Source organism: Salvelinus sp. IW2-2015, linkage group LG7 (assembly GCF_002910315.2).
Source record: "Salvelinus sp. IW2-2015 linkage group LG7, ASM291031v2, whole genome shotgun sequence".
Lineage (NCBI taxonomy): Eukaryota > Metazoa > Chordata > Actinopteri > Salmoniformes > Salmonidae > Salvelinus > Salvelinus sp. IW2-2015.
In genome coordinates, this window is record NC_036847.1 from 11,104,020 (window position 1) to 11,119,157 (window position 15,138).

The window sequence follows — 15,138 nt, forward strand, 5'->3', positions numbered from 1 at the left end:
CATAGTTAGTGAACTTTGGTCAGTTACACAGCCCATCAGTTATCTCTCTGTGTGGAACAGTTCAATCCACCCATTTTGTATGTATCATTAACCAAGTATAACTATATCCGTAGGGACGCAGTACCATCCCTGGTCAAACATAAGGAATGGGTTTTTTTAAAGCAAAAATTAAGGAATGTCTACCCTACCAATTTAGCTAATATCAAACAGTGATGCACAGAGTATTAAAATGTCTACCGTTTAATGTCTCTTCATAACAAGAGAAGAGCTTGTCAATGTTTGTATCCAATGCATGGGATGGGCATTACAACCCACTGTAATGGTCCGTCAATAGCCACATGGATATATGTAACTGATAGTGTTCAACCAATTGAAACACCGCCTCAAGCGTAACTCATTTTTCCTTGGATTGTTTCTTTTCTGTGCACTGCAGAGATTTAAGATGACTTGCAAAGGGTGCATCATTGGTCGGTGTAAAAAAATAAATAAATGCTTTTTAGTGTTTAATGATGTTCAATGGTTTTTAATTTGTTGTTTGGTCAAAATTGTTACCTTTCTGTTAAAGAAAATCATTCATTTTTGAATAAACAAGCTTATGTAAAATAAAGATTGCTATATTTATAACAGGGGATCATGTCTATTGCTAGCAGCCTTTTGTGTGTATCGTGACCTCTTCTTTTAGTATTCTGCAATATTGTTCTCCAGTACAAATGTATTAGTGTGATGAAGATGGGACAAAGTGACTAATGATCTTAAGCAGTCCTTTTACCTTTTTGGCAGACTCCGCAAAATTGGAAACAGACTTGGGGTTTGATGTGTAGCTTACACAGATTAAGCCAAGTCCTGGACTAAAAAGCACTTTAAATGAGATGCTACGCTTAATCTGGTTCTGGGAAACTACCCCAATATTTTAACTCTTATTAGGGATAATTGTTATGTGTATGCCTCTTTGGCACATGTGTGGGGTCAGCCAGCACTAAGTTAAATGAAAGTCAGCTGGTTTTAGGCTGCGCAAAGAACAGCAGACTAGTCACAAGTCCTGTTTGAGGGGAGGGGTGTGTCTGAGTTCTTAGACTGTCTGTATGGAACAGACAAACACACATTCTCTCACACACACAGTTCTGTTCTCTTCATCTCCCATCAAAGCAGTTTCCCAACTGACTAATAAAAGCAGGGTTTCAGAGACCGACCAACTTTTCTCACGTTTGAAACCCGTGTCTATCTAGAGCTGTACTGCTCTTGCTGCGTTGAATGGCGTCCTGAGTCTTTCGCTCTGCCTACTACTGTGAGTGATACCACCATTGAGATTATGTGCTGTGATTGTATGAAAACAGTGGGACTAAGATTGTGAATGGTTGTATGGTGTCAGTAATGGGTTAGTGCGTGTAGTAGGATGTAGAAATCTGTTTGGTTGAGAAAGCGTGGGTTTTTAAGACAATGTGATTTGTATAGCGGTTGTGATTGTTTGTGTGTGGCATTTTGAACAGGAGGTTGACTTAGTGATAGTGGAATTTGCACATGATTATGTGATCTGTGTATGTGTTAGGGACTGCTCTGACAGGACCCCTTCCTCCCCCTGTCCCAGGGAGTATGTGGTGGTTCCAGAGGGGGGTATGTGTACTCCCTGCAGCCCTGGTCACCTGGTCCTTGGCCACCTTTGTCGTCAGCTATGTCACCGCTGTGCTGCTGGGCCACGTCGACCTACTAGTGCCCTACATCAGGTAATGGACCAGGGTCTGCCAACCTGTGTGTGTGTAGGGCAAATCCTAACTTCCACTTAGTCATGCATTGATGTCAATTGAAGTTGGGATTCGCTCCTATGAGAGGAAGATGATGCTTTTGGACAGTGCACCACAGTCGAGACAACTTCTGGTTTGTGCTATAAATAATTACAGGATTCCAATAGCTTTCGATACCAAAAGGTTTGAAGAACGCAAAAAAACGTTTGCCCAGTAACGGAAAGGTTGCTGGTTCTAATCCCCGAGCCGACCTAAGTTATAATTCTGACAATGTGCTCTTGAACAAGGCACTTGACCCTAGTTGCTCTAGTAAATCGCTCTGGATAAGAGCCTCTGCTAAATGACTAAAATGTAAAAAATGTTGCCCTTTTGGTCCTGTGTATAACAGAGATGATTGTGGTGTGTTTCCTTACAGTGATGCCAGCGCTGTGGTTCCCGAACGCTGTGTCTTTGGGTTCATGCTGAGCATCTCTTCCTTTTTAGGTAAAACAAGATGGACACACCATATCAGGTATAATAGTTAAGTGGTCCCAAAATCAAAGGGGAATGCAAACTCCTTTCACTAGAATTTAGTGGCTGAAAATATTAAAGTGGGTGACCTTTTGCAGGACGAATACATCTCCTTTGTGACCTAGTTCAACACGCCGCTCAAACACTGACTTGATTGTATTCCAGGTTCAACATTTCCAGGGAATTGTCATGGTGGAGAAAGTGTGCCTTTGAATGTCAGCCAATCAAATGACTGCTACATACAAATCTAGTTTCATGGATGTTATTTGTGAAGCATAAAGTATGTGTTGGCCCTGTCAGACCTAGCAGGGGATTGTGGACAAATTAGTGTGATCTATGTGGCTTCGTTGTTAAGTGGGGATTTTTGTCAGTGGTTCACACATGAAAGACCAAGTAAGAATCACTTAAGTTCATATTCTGTTAACTCCTACCCAAATAATGTTGAATCATCCTCTGGTCGTAATTGTGGTCAAAATTAAATTGTAAAAAAAATAAAACTCCACCTCAAACAGACAGTTTAAAAAACGCTTGCCATTTCCTCATGAGCTGGCCAATCAGTGGACTACTCGCATACATTTTATTCATGACTCTTATACGCCCACACCATTCCAACACAAAACCTGCTTTTGAACATACTTAGATGACGGTGTTGAAATCGCTCCGCTATTTCCTGGTTGCAAAAAATGTAGTTTGTGACAAAGCAAGCAAGTAGAGTGTAGAAATCATTGTACCATCTAAAACGCTGGTGTACAAAGCCGAAAGTAAATTACGCAAAAACGAAACTTAAGAACGGGAAATAGCACACACAACATATCTATTGCTTCTTAGACTTGCTTTCAATTAATGAGATCTATAACACGTGAATTTGGTCAGGTCACCCAAAAAGTTACTTATTTCAGCTTTAATTGCCATTTTTGGGAAGGAAAACTTTCACTCATTGTAATTGGTAATATTTTATCAATCTGGAAACACTGGACAGTTACTTTAAAACACACACTTCCCATTAATCTTGTGTCCATCCCTCTATATGTGGTTGACCCTGCAGGTGTAGCCACTGTCTATGTGCGATACAAGCAGGTCCAGGCTCTGGCACTAGGGGGAGAGCTTAAACTGCATCGACTTAACTGTGCTGGCATGGTCCTGGGTATCATGAGCTCAGTGGGCATGTGCGTCGTCGCCAACTTCCAGGTACATACAGCATTGCCTACCCCACTTTTCCATTATAACTATATTCTTATATAAATACCCAATTCCAAATCAACCCCTACAAGCAATAATTTTGCCATATTGCTTACACCTATCAAACCCTCTCAGATCTAGCATAGGGGGTAAGGACTGGGTCGATTTGGAATTGGACGAAAGATCCAGCTGTCAGTGTTGAGAAGGAACACACACACATTTCAGTGTTCTCAACTCTTCACTGTTCTCCGAATGATGATGGGCATATCACCTTTGCCCCCCCCCCCCCTTCCTCACCTCTTGAGTCAAAGACCCTGGATTTTCTTCCTTCTGGAAAGTGTGAAAGCTTGGGTCGGGTTTGAAATCCATTACCACCTCTGCCCTTTTGCAGAAAACTACCATCATGTCAGTGCACCTGCTGGGGGCGGGGCTGACCTTTGGCTGTGGGGCGCTCTACATCCTGGTTCAGACGGGGGTGTCATACCACATGCAGCCTCGCTTCCACGGCCGAGACATCCTGTGGGCGCGCACTGCCGTGGCGCTGTGGACAATGGCCAGCGTCATCATCTGTATCCTTCACCATACTAGTCTGACTCTGGAGCACACACAGAGCAGTGTACAAAGGAAAGTTGCAAACATTGACACATTAGAAGGGGATACAACAGTGGAGAACTGAATGGATTTCTGTCTAAAACAACCGTGAGAAAGCATTGCATTTTGGGGACACTTGGACTACCTGTAGGACCAGTTTCCTGAGCTCAAATTAAGTCTACTCCTGGACTAAAAAGCATGCTCATTGGTTTGGGGAAACCGACTCAGTCCTAGTTTAAAATCTGATACTGTATTGAAGTGTTATGTCGGTCCCTCAATAATATGACTACATCTTCCACTGCTGCAGTTCTAGCCCTTGACCCTTTTGCCCTCTCTCAGCGTTTGTGTCGTCAGCCATTCTGTATGATGACCTACCAGGCGTGGACGTGGACAGAAAAATACGCTGGAGACCAGAAGAAACGGTGGGCAAACATCAGGGTCCTCTACACTGTGATCCTACTAAATATTATACGATTGGAAATAGTGGCTACTAGTTTGTTCTATGTAGAGATTGTACTTGGGTGCTGCTAGTGTAACGGATGTAAAATGGCTAGCGGGTACGCGCTACTAGCGTTTCAATCAGTTACGTCACTTGCTCTGAAACCTAGAAGTAGTGTTGCACCTTGCTCTGCAAGGGCCGTGGCCTTTGTGGAGCGATGGGTAACGATGCTTCGTGGGCGACCGTTGTTGATGTGTGCAGAGGGTCCCTGGTTCGCGCCCGTGTCGGGGCAAGGGGACGTACTAAAGTTATACTGTTACACTGGACAACAATGTGAAGTATGTACAAATACATATGAAGCACGTAGGAATGGTACTTCCTACTAAAATACTAGAACATGGAGATCCTTTCCTTGTTAATATATTGGCTAATATGGCTCAGCAAGAGACCATAATATCCCTTTGTCCCATATCATTTCCATAACGCTACTATATTGGTTGGTATTTTACTAATTGAACTTAAATCATAGTCTCTCATATTACCTTTATGTCAACTGTTTGAGTTTGTTTCTAATGGTTTCCTCTGGGGTCAATGGTACCATACATTTCAGGGTTACACAGCCCATCTGGTCAGTGCTGTGGCTGAGTGGTGTCTGGCCTTCTCCTTTATCTGCTTCTTCCTCACTTACATCCGAGATTTCCAGGTATGGTCTTCCTGCTATCCCTTCTCTCTCTGCTCACAACCAATGGCAAAGCAAAATAAACACTACCATTGCAAGACTTCATTCTCAGATCTGTTTTGTATAACAAATTACATTTGTATGAGTAGAGCTGAATGTGATACATTTAATGTTACAGCTCATTCTCAGTTGTTTCATCAACTAAGGAAGATGGGTTGAATGGCCTCTCACCATAGAAGTCTCAGGTGTATTCATGTTCTTTGCTCCCCAGAAAATCCAGTTGCGGGTACAAGTTGTCATGCAGAGTAATCACCTGTACGACTACGCCCATTACGACGTGAGAGAGCATGCCCACCATGGAGAGCACTCGCCACTGCTGGCTGGGAGCATCTGACTACACTGCCTCCTTCTGTGTCCACACTGCAGTCCCACCCCAGGAAAAGCATCTCTGTGCCCCGAAATTACTTCCCTTCTTCATCTCTTGCTAAATGGAAGGATTGAATAGGTTGGAACAATAATGCATTTGCCCACGTGATTTGGGGTCTGTGATTTAAGGAAAGGAGGCAAGAGGATGCCATTGGAGACTCAGCACTTCATTGACTCAGCACTTCATTGACCGAACAACTGTGTTGTGTTCATTAGGTCACTCAATGGAAAATTTGTTTCCTTATTGGACCAGTCCAGGCAGTCCCTCCCTGCTTCAGTTTGGTGCGTAATGAACGCGAGTAAAGATATTTAGTGGGTCAAAATGTTAATTAAAAGTGTGATGCATCAGCTTTAACTTACGGTCCATGAGTTCGCTTTTTCTATATCTGTATTGTACAGTTTGCTGAAAACATTTCTGGTATTTTACTTTTCTACAAATAAATCTGTTTTTAATGACTTGTCAATTTCCCTGTCTGACCTCATGTGCATGTATGCACACACGTGCTTATTTGGCAACATCATTCTTGAACCTGACTGAAAAAAACAGGAAAGTTGGCGTAAAGGTTCACATAAAGATTCAAAGTCTTTATTAGATGTTTTTCTGCTTAATCATAGCAGGTTCAGACGGTGACAGATTTTTGAACCCAACACTCATTCTAACCAGTGGTCTTGTCAACCGTCTATCATATACAGTAGCAACACATAAAATACCCACTGTTACCCCAACACAAAAAACTATAAATACAAATTATTCACTTCCAATATTTACATCTCAAATCTATTTTATTATCACATCTACAGTAAATCCCTTATATACATAATCGTAGCCTCGTTTACAGTGTATTCACAAGATACTAACTATCTCTTCTTTGCCTTCTCTCTTTTCTTCTTTTCCTGGTATTCAACAATCTTTTTGTGGAAAATCCCTGAAAAGATGAGGGGGTGATGATAAATGAGTAAATGAATGATAAGCGAACAAGAGGCATGTTATCCCCCAAGAACAACCCGGCTTCAATATCATCTTAAACATTAGATATGTTTTCTAACATGTTATATAGCTTTCAAATTCTCATGTTATGCAAGTATGTATTAAAGCTCTCTCGCCTAGAGGCGAGTGGGCCTTCTCCTCACCTTGCTGGGGGCTCGCTGGCTGCTGCTGCTCCAACTCTTGGATAAACAGGTCAAACATCTGGGTCTGGAGGAACTTCTTGACAAAGTGCCGCGTGGTCTTGGACTCGATGGCCTTGTAGAAGGCCCTGCTCTGAAACACCCCTGGCTGCCCGCTTCCTTTCCGCGTCACGTATGAGGCAAAATGGCCGACAGTCTTCACGAAGAAGGGCAGGAAGGCTTCCGAGACCACCTTGTTCAGCTCCTCCACAGCTGCGTGGGAAATGGTACACACACGTTTAGCCACAGTCCAGGTGGTTTCAACCAAAGTGTGTTATTTGGCCGTGCTCGAGAGCCATAACGTCGACCTTTCATCTTGTGTGCGAACAACCAGTCTCTTATGACATGCTAATTTTCCTAAACCTCACATTACTTTGAAAGGATCAAAGAGAGCATAAAACAATCTATATTCAAAGGTTACAGTTAATTCATCAGTATGGCCATCTGCACACCTGATGTGGTACTGTAGGTGAAAAAGAGCAATGCAATCTCTAGAATAAATCAAATACCCCTTTTGCACACATTGTATATAGATTCTCTTTTTTTCTTTTTTTTTCTACTATGTTATTGACTTGTTTATTGTTTACTCCATGAGTAACTCTGTGTTGTTGTCTGTTCAAACTGCTATGCTTTATCTTGGCCAGGTCGCAGTTGCAAATGAGAACTTGTTCTCAACTAGCCTACCTGGTTAAATAAAGGTGAAATAAAAAAATATTTAAAAAAACAGCTATTTTTCCTCTTGCAAAAACATCTGATGGAAAACCTATTTTCCAATTGTGAAAACAAAACTAAAATGCACTACATCTTATAAAGCTGTTTTCCCTTTCACATTTGTTCCGGCATTTGTTTCAAAGGCTGATATCAAAATATACTCACTGGCTTTTTCTTTCCTATTTCTTAGTGCCTGCAGTATTTCATCTTGGAGCTTAGGGGGCAGAATAGACTTCTCATCTCCGCTCTATAAAACAGTTACAATATTCAATGGTATGACAAAGCAAAACTCCAGTTTCCCTCATAGTATTAAGTGCAAAACAGTACAAATAATAAACTGAATTAATTCAAAAGAGCATAAATGTGTTGTGTTTTTTTTAAACGCACATTTAGGCCATTGCTCCACTCTCGAGACTACACACTTACTCGAACTAGGAAAGTGTCCCCCTTATCCTCTGACAAGTCCACAACAAGCAGCTGTGTTGGGGAAAACAAAGCCTACAATCATTATTCCAACACCAATCCATCACTATTACTACCAATACTCCCAAACTTCCCATCCAGTCATTCAGGTGCTTTTTCTCAATCTTTCCTTGATTCCTCACCTCCTCCTCAAAATGCATTGGAGGTCTGAGGCTAGGGACCTTGGGCCATCTCCTCCAATACATTGTGAAGGAGGCAAGGAATCAAGGAAATAAATTGAGATAGCGCCATGGTCTGATCCAGGAACAACCCCTTTGCCCCTACCCCTTCCTGTGCTTTCAGTCAAATAGGATAGCAGACTTCTATCCAGTCTTTTCAGATATATACATGGGGTTTAGGTGTTGTTTCTGGACAGGGCCCATGTCATTAGTTCTACGTTTGACATTTAACTGGTAATGTGCTAACTTTGTTGTAGTCTCACTATTTATTTTCAAAGCCTGGGGGAGAAGAATTGTATTGTTTGTGTAGTGTGACAAGGTGAAAGCCGTATTTTGTTATGATTGTTAAGTATGCATTTAACTCTTAGGAAATGAACTAAATCAAATCAAAAATAATCACAGGGCCATCCTTCCAAATCTCGTCTCGTTGACGCTACTATTAGAAGTCACTATTGGATTTTTGTGTTTTGATTTGATTGGCTCTGAGAGGACATGCCATATAACCTCAGTAGAGGCATTTCACTTTTATTGTTTTGTCCGCGCCTCTTTTCCTACCATCTTGGGCAAACGTTTTAGTAGCCTATGCAATGTTATTGTGCCCCACGATGAAATGGGGGAGGGGACTGTGAATCTGTCTCCGTCCGTTCGTATCTTAGTCACACGCGATATCTCTAGACAGCACTGGGACGATTTTAACGAAACTTTGGTGAATGATGCCATAGAGATCCGGCATTAACAAAATGACACGGATTGGCCTAGGGTAGGGGCTTTGGTAATGAACTGAAATGTGTTAGTCACATAACTCAATTGGCCTAAGGGGGGAGGGGGGCTGCATCATTCGTGGGGGACGACATGTTTACTGGTGTTTTTTTTTTTTTGTATCTTATGTTAGGCATCTTGTTGCAAGTCAGTCAAATGTTCAGAAACCACCTGTTTGGAGTTTGACCAATGCAAAAATATGTGATTGGTTTGAGAAGTGGGAATTCATCATTAGAGTTCATCTAGATTCTACCATATTCCACCCCTTTTTTTGTGTTTTCCTGCCGACAACTTCCCCAGGCTTTTGTAACGAACGTGAGCGAAGCTGGTGTGTCGAAGCCAACATTTCTGTAACATTATCACAGGTGGGGGTGACTCACGTCGCTCTGGTCCGTGACCTGTTCCAAGAGCCGCTTCTGCACTCCCAGCAGGTAGGGGGTGGGGGCCATGACCACGTCAATGAGGATCTCGGGGACGATGGAGATGAAGGTGTGCTGCCAGGTGAAGGGGTAGAGCAGGGCGACCACGGCGTGGATCACCTGGGACAGGGTGCTGAGGAGAGACAGAAGTTAGACTTATTCAGTGCGTGTGTGTATGTGTAAGGGGAACCAGTTCAAAGAACAGAACCGAAAACAAAAGTGACCCATACTGTTCCAGAACAGAACTGTTATTTTAAAAGCATGAGAACCGGTTAACAACGTTATTTTAAAGTTCCAAGCATTTTTTCTAGTCCCACAAAAAAAACACAACAAAGCACCTATGCAAAGCCCTCTCTCTGTCACTCAGAAATGTATTCCAGTGTCTGCCTGCCAGCTGAAAATCTTTGATAGTGTACGCTTAGGCTACCTGCCCCTCCCCATCCAAAGCATAGGCTACTATACTGACGTTACGAGCGTGATTCAGAAGATAGATTTTTTGATTAGCTTGAGATGAATGGATTAACTTTTTCAAAAGCTAGTTAAGGATACCATAGGCCTCGATATCGCGTTTCACGTTGGGAACTAAAAAAAAGGTAAGACAAGCACGCTTGTTAGCTAGCTAGCTCAAAGGACATTCAAAGTTCCTCCATAAAAGCCGCTCCTCCTAGGTATAATTCACTGATTGGTTAAGTAATTTAATGAGCTAAATGTAAATTTAAAAAACTTTATCACAGGTTAAAAAAGGAACGATATAAACCAGTACTTTGAGGGTTTTAACCGGTTCACTACTTTATTTCGCTGATCTGAACAGTGCAACGGAACTACAAAAATAGAGGTTCTGTTCAAAATGAAACGATTGAAAAATAGTTTTGGTTCCAACCCCTGGTATGTGTGCCACTGTGTGAACAATGTGAACTTCTGATACCCCCTTGAAGCTTCTCATTGTGATTTTAGGTTTTTATTTCTGAGTGTAAGGAGCATCTCGTTTCATATTCAATGACGTTTTTAATAATAGGCTCCCATTGACAGAGTTGATGCATTCGTCTCAGACGACTATGTTGATTTGACTACTAAGTAATAGCGTGTGTCTGTGCGTGCAGTACCTGAGCTCCTCCGCTATGAAGACGATGCGTCGCTCCATAACGGCGGCAGCGAACACGAGCAGAACCTCCTCGTCGGTCAAGCAGCGAAAGAGTGTGCGGAAGTCCACATGCTCTAGCCACGAGTCCAACGGCCGCGTCAGACTGATGATCTGGATGGGAGAGAGTCAATTCTTATCTACACGTCACCATTGTTACCAAGATGTTATGTACATGTCACCAACATGTCAAGAACATGTTATGTACAGTAAATGTTACCACCGTCACCAACTTGTTATATACACCAAAGCAATACAAAGTTGATTTACTAACGGAATTAATTTCATGAAAATTGAGGCAAGCGAGCAGGGGAAATAATTGACCACATGGAGATTTTAGCCTCTTAATAATGTTGGCTTAACTCTTGGTATAATGGCTAAGGTTTTGGAATGGCAGACACAGGGACCAGGGTTTGAGTCCCGGTCGGCATTGCACCCTAATTAACTACAACGGTATCAGAAGTGGGATAGCACCATTGAAAGTATGTCCCGGCGGAGTTTGAGACAGTTTATTTTTCAGAGGCATAGTTCAGCCTATATTTTTCAAAATGAGTGTGCTTGCTAAAATATATATCAGTTTAACTAAAGTAATCAGACCTAAACATACAGATAATATACAGCAACCACTAAACAAATAGTGTGTGTGGGGGTTAACTGGGGGGAAAAAAGGGCCTGAAAAATGGAATGTTGCAGGATAGAATTGGAACATCTCACCTCAGTAATACCTCTCCTATTTCAATGCAGTGTGTGTGTGTGTGTGTAATTATGACAACTTCCGGAGGACGTCCTTCAACCTATCAGAGCTCTTGCAACATGAACAGAGAGCGAGACATAATGGGCATGGCATTCACCACACTATAAATAATCTCAAGTGAAAACCCAAAGTTGGGGGAACCCTGCTCTATGAAGACGCTTGTCTTCCCGGCTTAACATTGATGTTCCTCTTTCATGTTCGCTGTGTGTGTGTGTCACCAGCATTATTCCAGGAAAATAGGATGTTTCCTTTTCATTTTAGTAAATACATCTTCAACTGATGACATTGTCTTCTTTTTCACAAGCTGTGTGTGTTCCTTGTCTTGCTCTGTGTCCAACTAGCTTTGTGCATCTTGTTAGTGTTGTCTCCTCCCTTTAATGTCTCCCTCCCTCTCTAGCGGTGTGCTTATCGTTACTTTCTGTAGCTTGGAAGGTGAGTACCCTTCACCCAGGGGTGTATTCATTAGTCACACACCATAGCAAAACCTTTTACTTTTTGCAACAAAAACAATTTTTGGTAGGATCCTTCCCGTTCCGCTTGGTTCCTACTGAATACACCCAGCCCTTCTCTTCTCCTGGCCTGGATGATCACATTAGTGACAGGGCCTGGGTAGGTTTCCACCATAGTGCTTTTCACCTGTCAAGTTGCTTTTTTCCCCCCCACCTGTCATGGTCGGGCACCATCCTCAGTGAATTTCATAAAAATGATGAATCATTTCATAAGTTATCCTTTTGAGACAAATCTATTCACGTCACCAAATAATTTATTATAAAAACACACTGTTTTGCAATGAAGGTCTACAGTAGCACCAAGGTGTAGCAGGAGGACAACTAGCTTCCGTCCTCTTCTGGGTACATTGACTTCAATACAAAACCTAGGAGGCTCATAGTTCTCACCCCCTTCCATAGACTTACACAGTAATTATGACAACTTCCGGAGGCCATCCTCCAACCTATCAGAGCTCTTGCAGCATGAACTGACATGTTGTCTACTCAATCAAAGGGTCAGAGAATGAATCTAGTACTGAAAGCATAAGCTGCAGCTAGGTAGCACTGCAGTGCATAAAATGTGGTGAGTAGTTGACTCAGAGAGAGAGAAAAACAATAGTTGAACAACTTAATTTCTTCAAACATAAGAAGCAAGAGAGCTATATTTTTTCACTTTCACTTAGCTAGCAAATGCAGCTAGCTAGTTTAGCCTACTCAAAACAACCGTCTCAAACAGAGGGATGCCATGTTAGCTAGCTGGCTATAACTATCCAACACGAACTCTTCCAAGTCAAGGTTAGCTTTTGGTTTTACAAATGTATTGCCACTGGGGCCCACCGGTCTAACGCTTCGAACACACCGACTGCGTCATTGCGTTTCGATACACCAGAAGTACATTCATTTCCAATGGAACGCTGCATTTGCCTTGCAGCATTGCGTTGCAGAGGCAGTTGCAGTGCGTTCTGTGTGGTGCATACGTTCGATAAATCGAACGTATGCATCAAATTGTATGAGTGGACTTGACAGAAAGTAGCAAAATATGAATGTAGATTTTTTTTTGCACACACATTCAGTAAAAATGTGTGATTACATAAAAACAGTTTGATTGCATAATTTCTTTACATTTTTTATAAATTTATTTGCCAAGTATATTATTTATTCGATGACATCCTCAAATTAATTGTGAGAGCCTATAATATAATTTCCCTCCAAAATGCAGTTTTGGAGCGAAATGCAATAATAAATAGTAAAGATAGGCAGAGTAGGCTCTTTCAACAATGAGACCAACGACCACCTCATTGGCTAGGTTAGCAAGCTAGGTTAGCTAGCTAGCTAACGCTAACTAGCCACATCTAGCACAAGCTCACTACTAAACTGACCTGGCAATCCTACTATCGTGGACACTTGTCTCCAAGCAGCATTTTTTTGTGTTTATGTCCCTGTAGCTGTCAGCAGTTGTGTCAAAAAGACACGGTTTTGAGGATACTGCGAAAATTATTCTCTCTTCCATGTGTCCAACCGCATGCGACCATTTGCAAAAGGTACCTGCATCAGTATAGTTGCCTAGCTGCGCAAAATGTTATGCAGCAGTGATGCAATGACGCAGCCGGTGTGTTCGAAGCGTAACTGCTAAACTGCTTACTGACTCACTATAATGAATGATTGTACCGGGTTTACTAACATGTTAGTTCTATTACCTATGTTGAGTATGACGTTATATTAGCTAATATGGTGACAACGATGTAGTCTGTGTGTAGCGGATATGATATGGTTTGTAAAGGTTTTTTCCGCCTGGTCAGCTGATGTGTTGTGCATTGAAGTCCACAAGCGAAGGGATAAGGTGAGGAGGAGAGCGTGTAGATGCGAGAAGGAATACAACGTGGCTGCTATGAAAGTGAACTGTGTTTACATGTAATCAGAGGTGTATTCATTCTGTCGATTTTGTTATAACATTTCTTAAACGTAAGCAAACGGAATGAAACTGGGATAAACATACCCAAATTTGTCCAATATAAACTCTTGTTTGCAACTGTTGGACTAATGATTACACCCTAGAGCAGCTAGATGCAGGCAAGAGTGTGGAAGGCGGTATTGAATGTGTCACTGTCTGTCCATGTGTCACTGTCGGTCACCTCAAATCTCTCTCTGGACTTGTGTGCACCTACTGTACGTTGTAAACTTTCATTCATAGGCTAGGTTGTAGCAACCTCATGATGGGTATAGGAAAAATTAGAGTATCATGTAGTTGCCTAAACCTATCGATGTTACATTGAAGTGGGTGAATGGAATATGAATAACAGTCATCCAATATGCTGTAACAGAAATAAGGCCATGCTCATAATAAAAGAATGATCGTCCTCCCTCATCTTAAGTGAAACCGACCGCTACTGCTATCAATGTGGATGTTTCTCAACTCTTGGAACTGTGTGTGCTGGTTTTCATGACATCTAATTACAACCAATTATTCCAATCCTAACATTTTGCTACAGTGTTCCCAAATGAATATGACCCAGGTCTCAAGGAACAGCATGTCATTGTGCTATGCCAACTTAGCCATGTGGCTACATCAGACACATCAGGGTGCTAACCTCAGTGCCTTTGTCGGGGATGAAGCTCTTGATCTTGACTGTGTTGCCTGGGGCGGGGAACGCCGCCTCCCTCAGGCTTTGCATGAACGGATAGATCATCGCCATGGAGATCTGGCGCCGCTTCTCCACCTCGTCAAAGATCTGCGTTAGAGAAAGACAGGAATAATCCAACTCTGATATCATGTGATTTTGCACCACTGGAATAAAATAATTAGCCTACACAATTTCCTGGGTGACCTTTTTCAAGACAGAGACTGACAAACCACAATAAATGGTGTGGCAGTAATAAGTATATAGTAATAAGTATATGGTGAACTGTGGGGCTTAGTATTTCCAGTAGCCTAAGGGACAGTTTGGTGGTGGTGGTGATGATGTGTGTCAATATTCACTTCACAAGACTTGGGGCACCACTGAAAGGCAGCAAATGATGAACAAAACAAATACAGTGACTTGGATCACAGACGGGCTAATGATAAAGGGCCACTAAGGGAGAGAAGGTATGAGCTGTGCGGCAAATAGGGCATTTCAAAACCCAAAGACCAGTCTAAGAGGCTCATACTCGATGCAGAGTAATTTGCTAGTACCATAACACACTGTTACATAAACACAGTAGTTACGAGAAATTCAATCCAATTTCACACCGATTAGCGTTATGAACGGCTGTCAGATTTACAAGAGGTCCCCATCACTTTCAGTTCAACGTTAGTGGAGGAGTGTCTTCTTGTCGTTTTTTTTCCGATAGGGGAGATTGTAGAGAAGTTATGTGCTGTTGACATTTTCAAGGGAGAACTGGGATAAGTGAGGACTACCTTTTCTCTTTAAAGAGAAAGTACACTTCATGAAAGACAAGAGTTGCCATTTCATCTAGAATGTTTTTAAGTTTATTAGCTGGTTAATTAAGAATGGCCAG

At 42.0% G+C, this 15,138-nt stretch overlaps 2 protein-coding genes across 4 annotated transcripts in view; one reads left to right on the forward strand and one right to left on the reverse strand.

The window, feature by feature from the left end:
- The first annotated feature begins 1,195 nt into the window (after positions 1-1,195).
- Positions 1,196-6,022, forward strand: LOC111966380 (DNA damage-regulated autophagy modulator protein 2). Of its 2 annotated transcripts, none has more exons than XM_023990970.2 (8): positions 1,196-1,285; positions 1,547-1,721; positions 2,155-2,222; positions 3,295-3,437; positions 3,820-3,997; positions 4,359-4,441; positions 5,069-5,161; positions 5,409-6,022. In XM_023990970.2, exons 2-8 carry the CDS (start codon positions 1,591-1,593, stop codon positions 5,529-5,531), a joined length of 819 nt encoding a protein of 272 aa, XP_023846738.1. In that variant the 5' UTR covers positions 1,196-1,285; positions 1,547-1,590; the 3' UTR covers positions 5,532-6,022. The 2 variants fall into 2 exon arrangements, with proteins under 2 accessions (XP_023846738.1, XP_023846737.1); XM_023990969.2 differs by having other exon boundaries at positions 1,197-1,285; positions 1,586-1,721.
- Positions 6,023-6,327: 305 nt separating this feature from the next.
- The window catches only part of LOC111966378 (DENN domain-containing protein 2D), a 34,449-nt gene continuing 25,638 nt past the window's right edge, over positions 6,328-15,138 (reverse strand). For both annotated transcript variants that reach the window (XM_023990965.3, XM_023990966.2), the window contains 7 exons: positions 14,229-14,369; positions 10,364-10,512; positions 9,222-9,393; positions 7,868-7,918; positions 7,607-7,688; positions 6,695-6,943; positions 6,328-6,489 (listed from right to left, as the gene is read on the reverse strand). In XM_023990965.3, coding sequence (XP_023846733.1) covers positions 6,422-6,489; positions 6,695-6,943; positions 7,607-7,688; positions 7,868-7,918; positions 9,222-9,393; positions 10,364-10,512; positions 14,229-14,369 — 912 coding nt within the window. In that variant the 3' untranslated portion in view covers positions 6,328-6,421. The remainder of the gene's footprint in view (positions 6,490-6,694; positions 6,944-7,606; positions 7,689-7,867; positions 7,919-9,221; positions 9,394-10,363; positions 10,513-14,228; positions 14,370-15,138) is intronic.

Coding starts and splice junctions, on each gene's coding strand:
- LOC111966380 (XM_023990970.2), top strand. CDS start 1,591: ATGTGGTGGTTCCAGAGGGGGGTATGTGTACTCCCTGCAGCCCTGGTC. Junction 3,998..4,358: donor AATGGCCAGCGTCATCATCT/GTATCCTTCACC, acceptor GCCCTCTCTCAG/CGTTTGTGTCGTCAGCCATT. Junction 4,442..5,068: donor GCTGGAGACCAGAAGAAACG/GTGGGCAAACAT, acceptor CATACATTTCAG/GGTTACACAGCCCATCTGGT.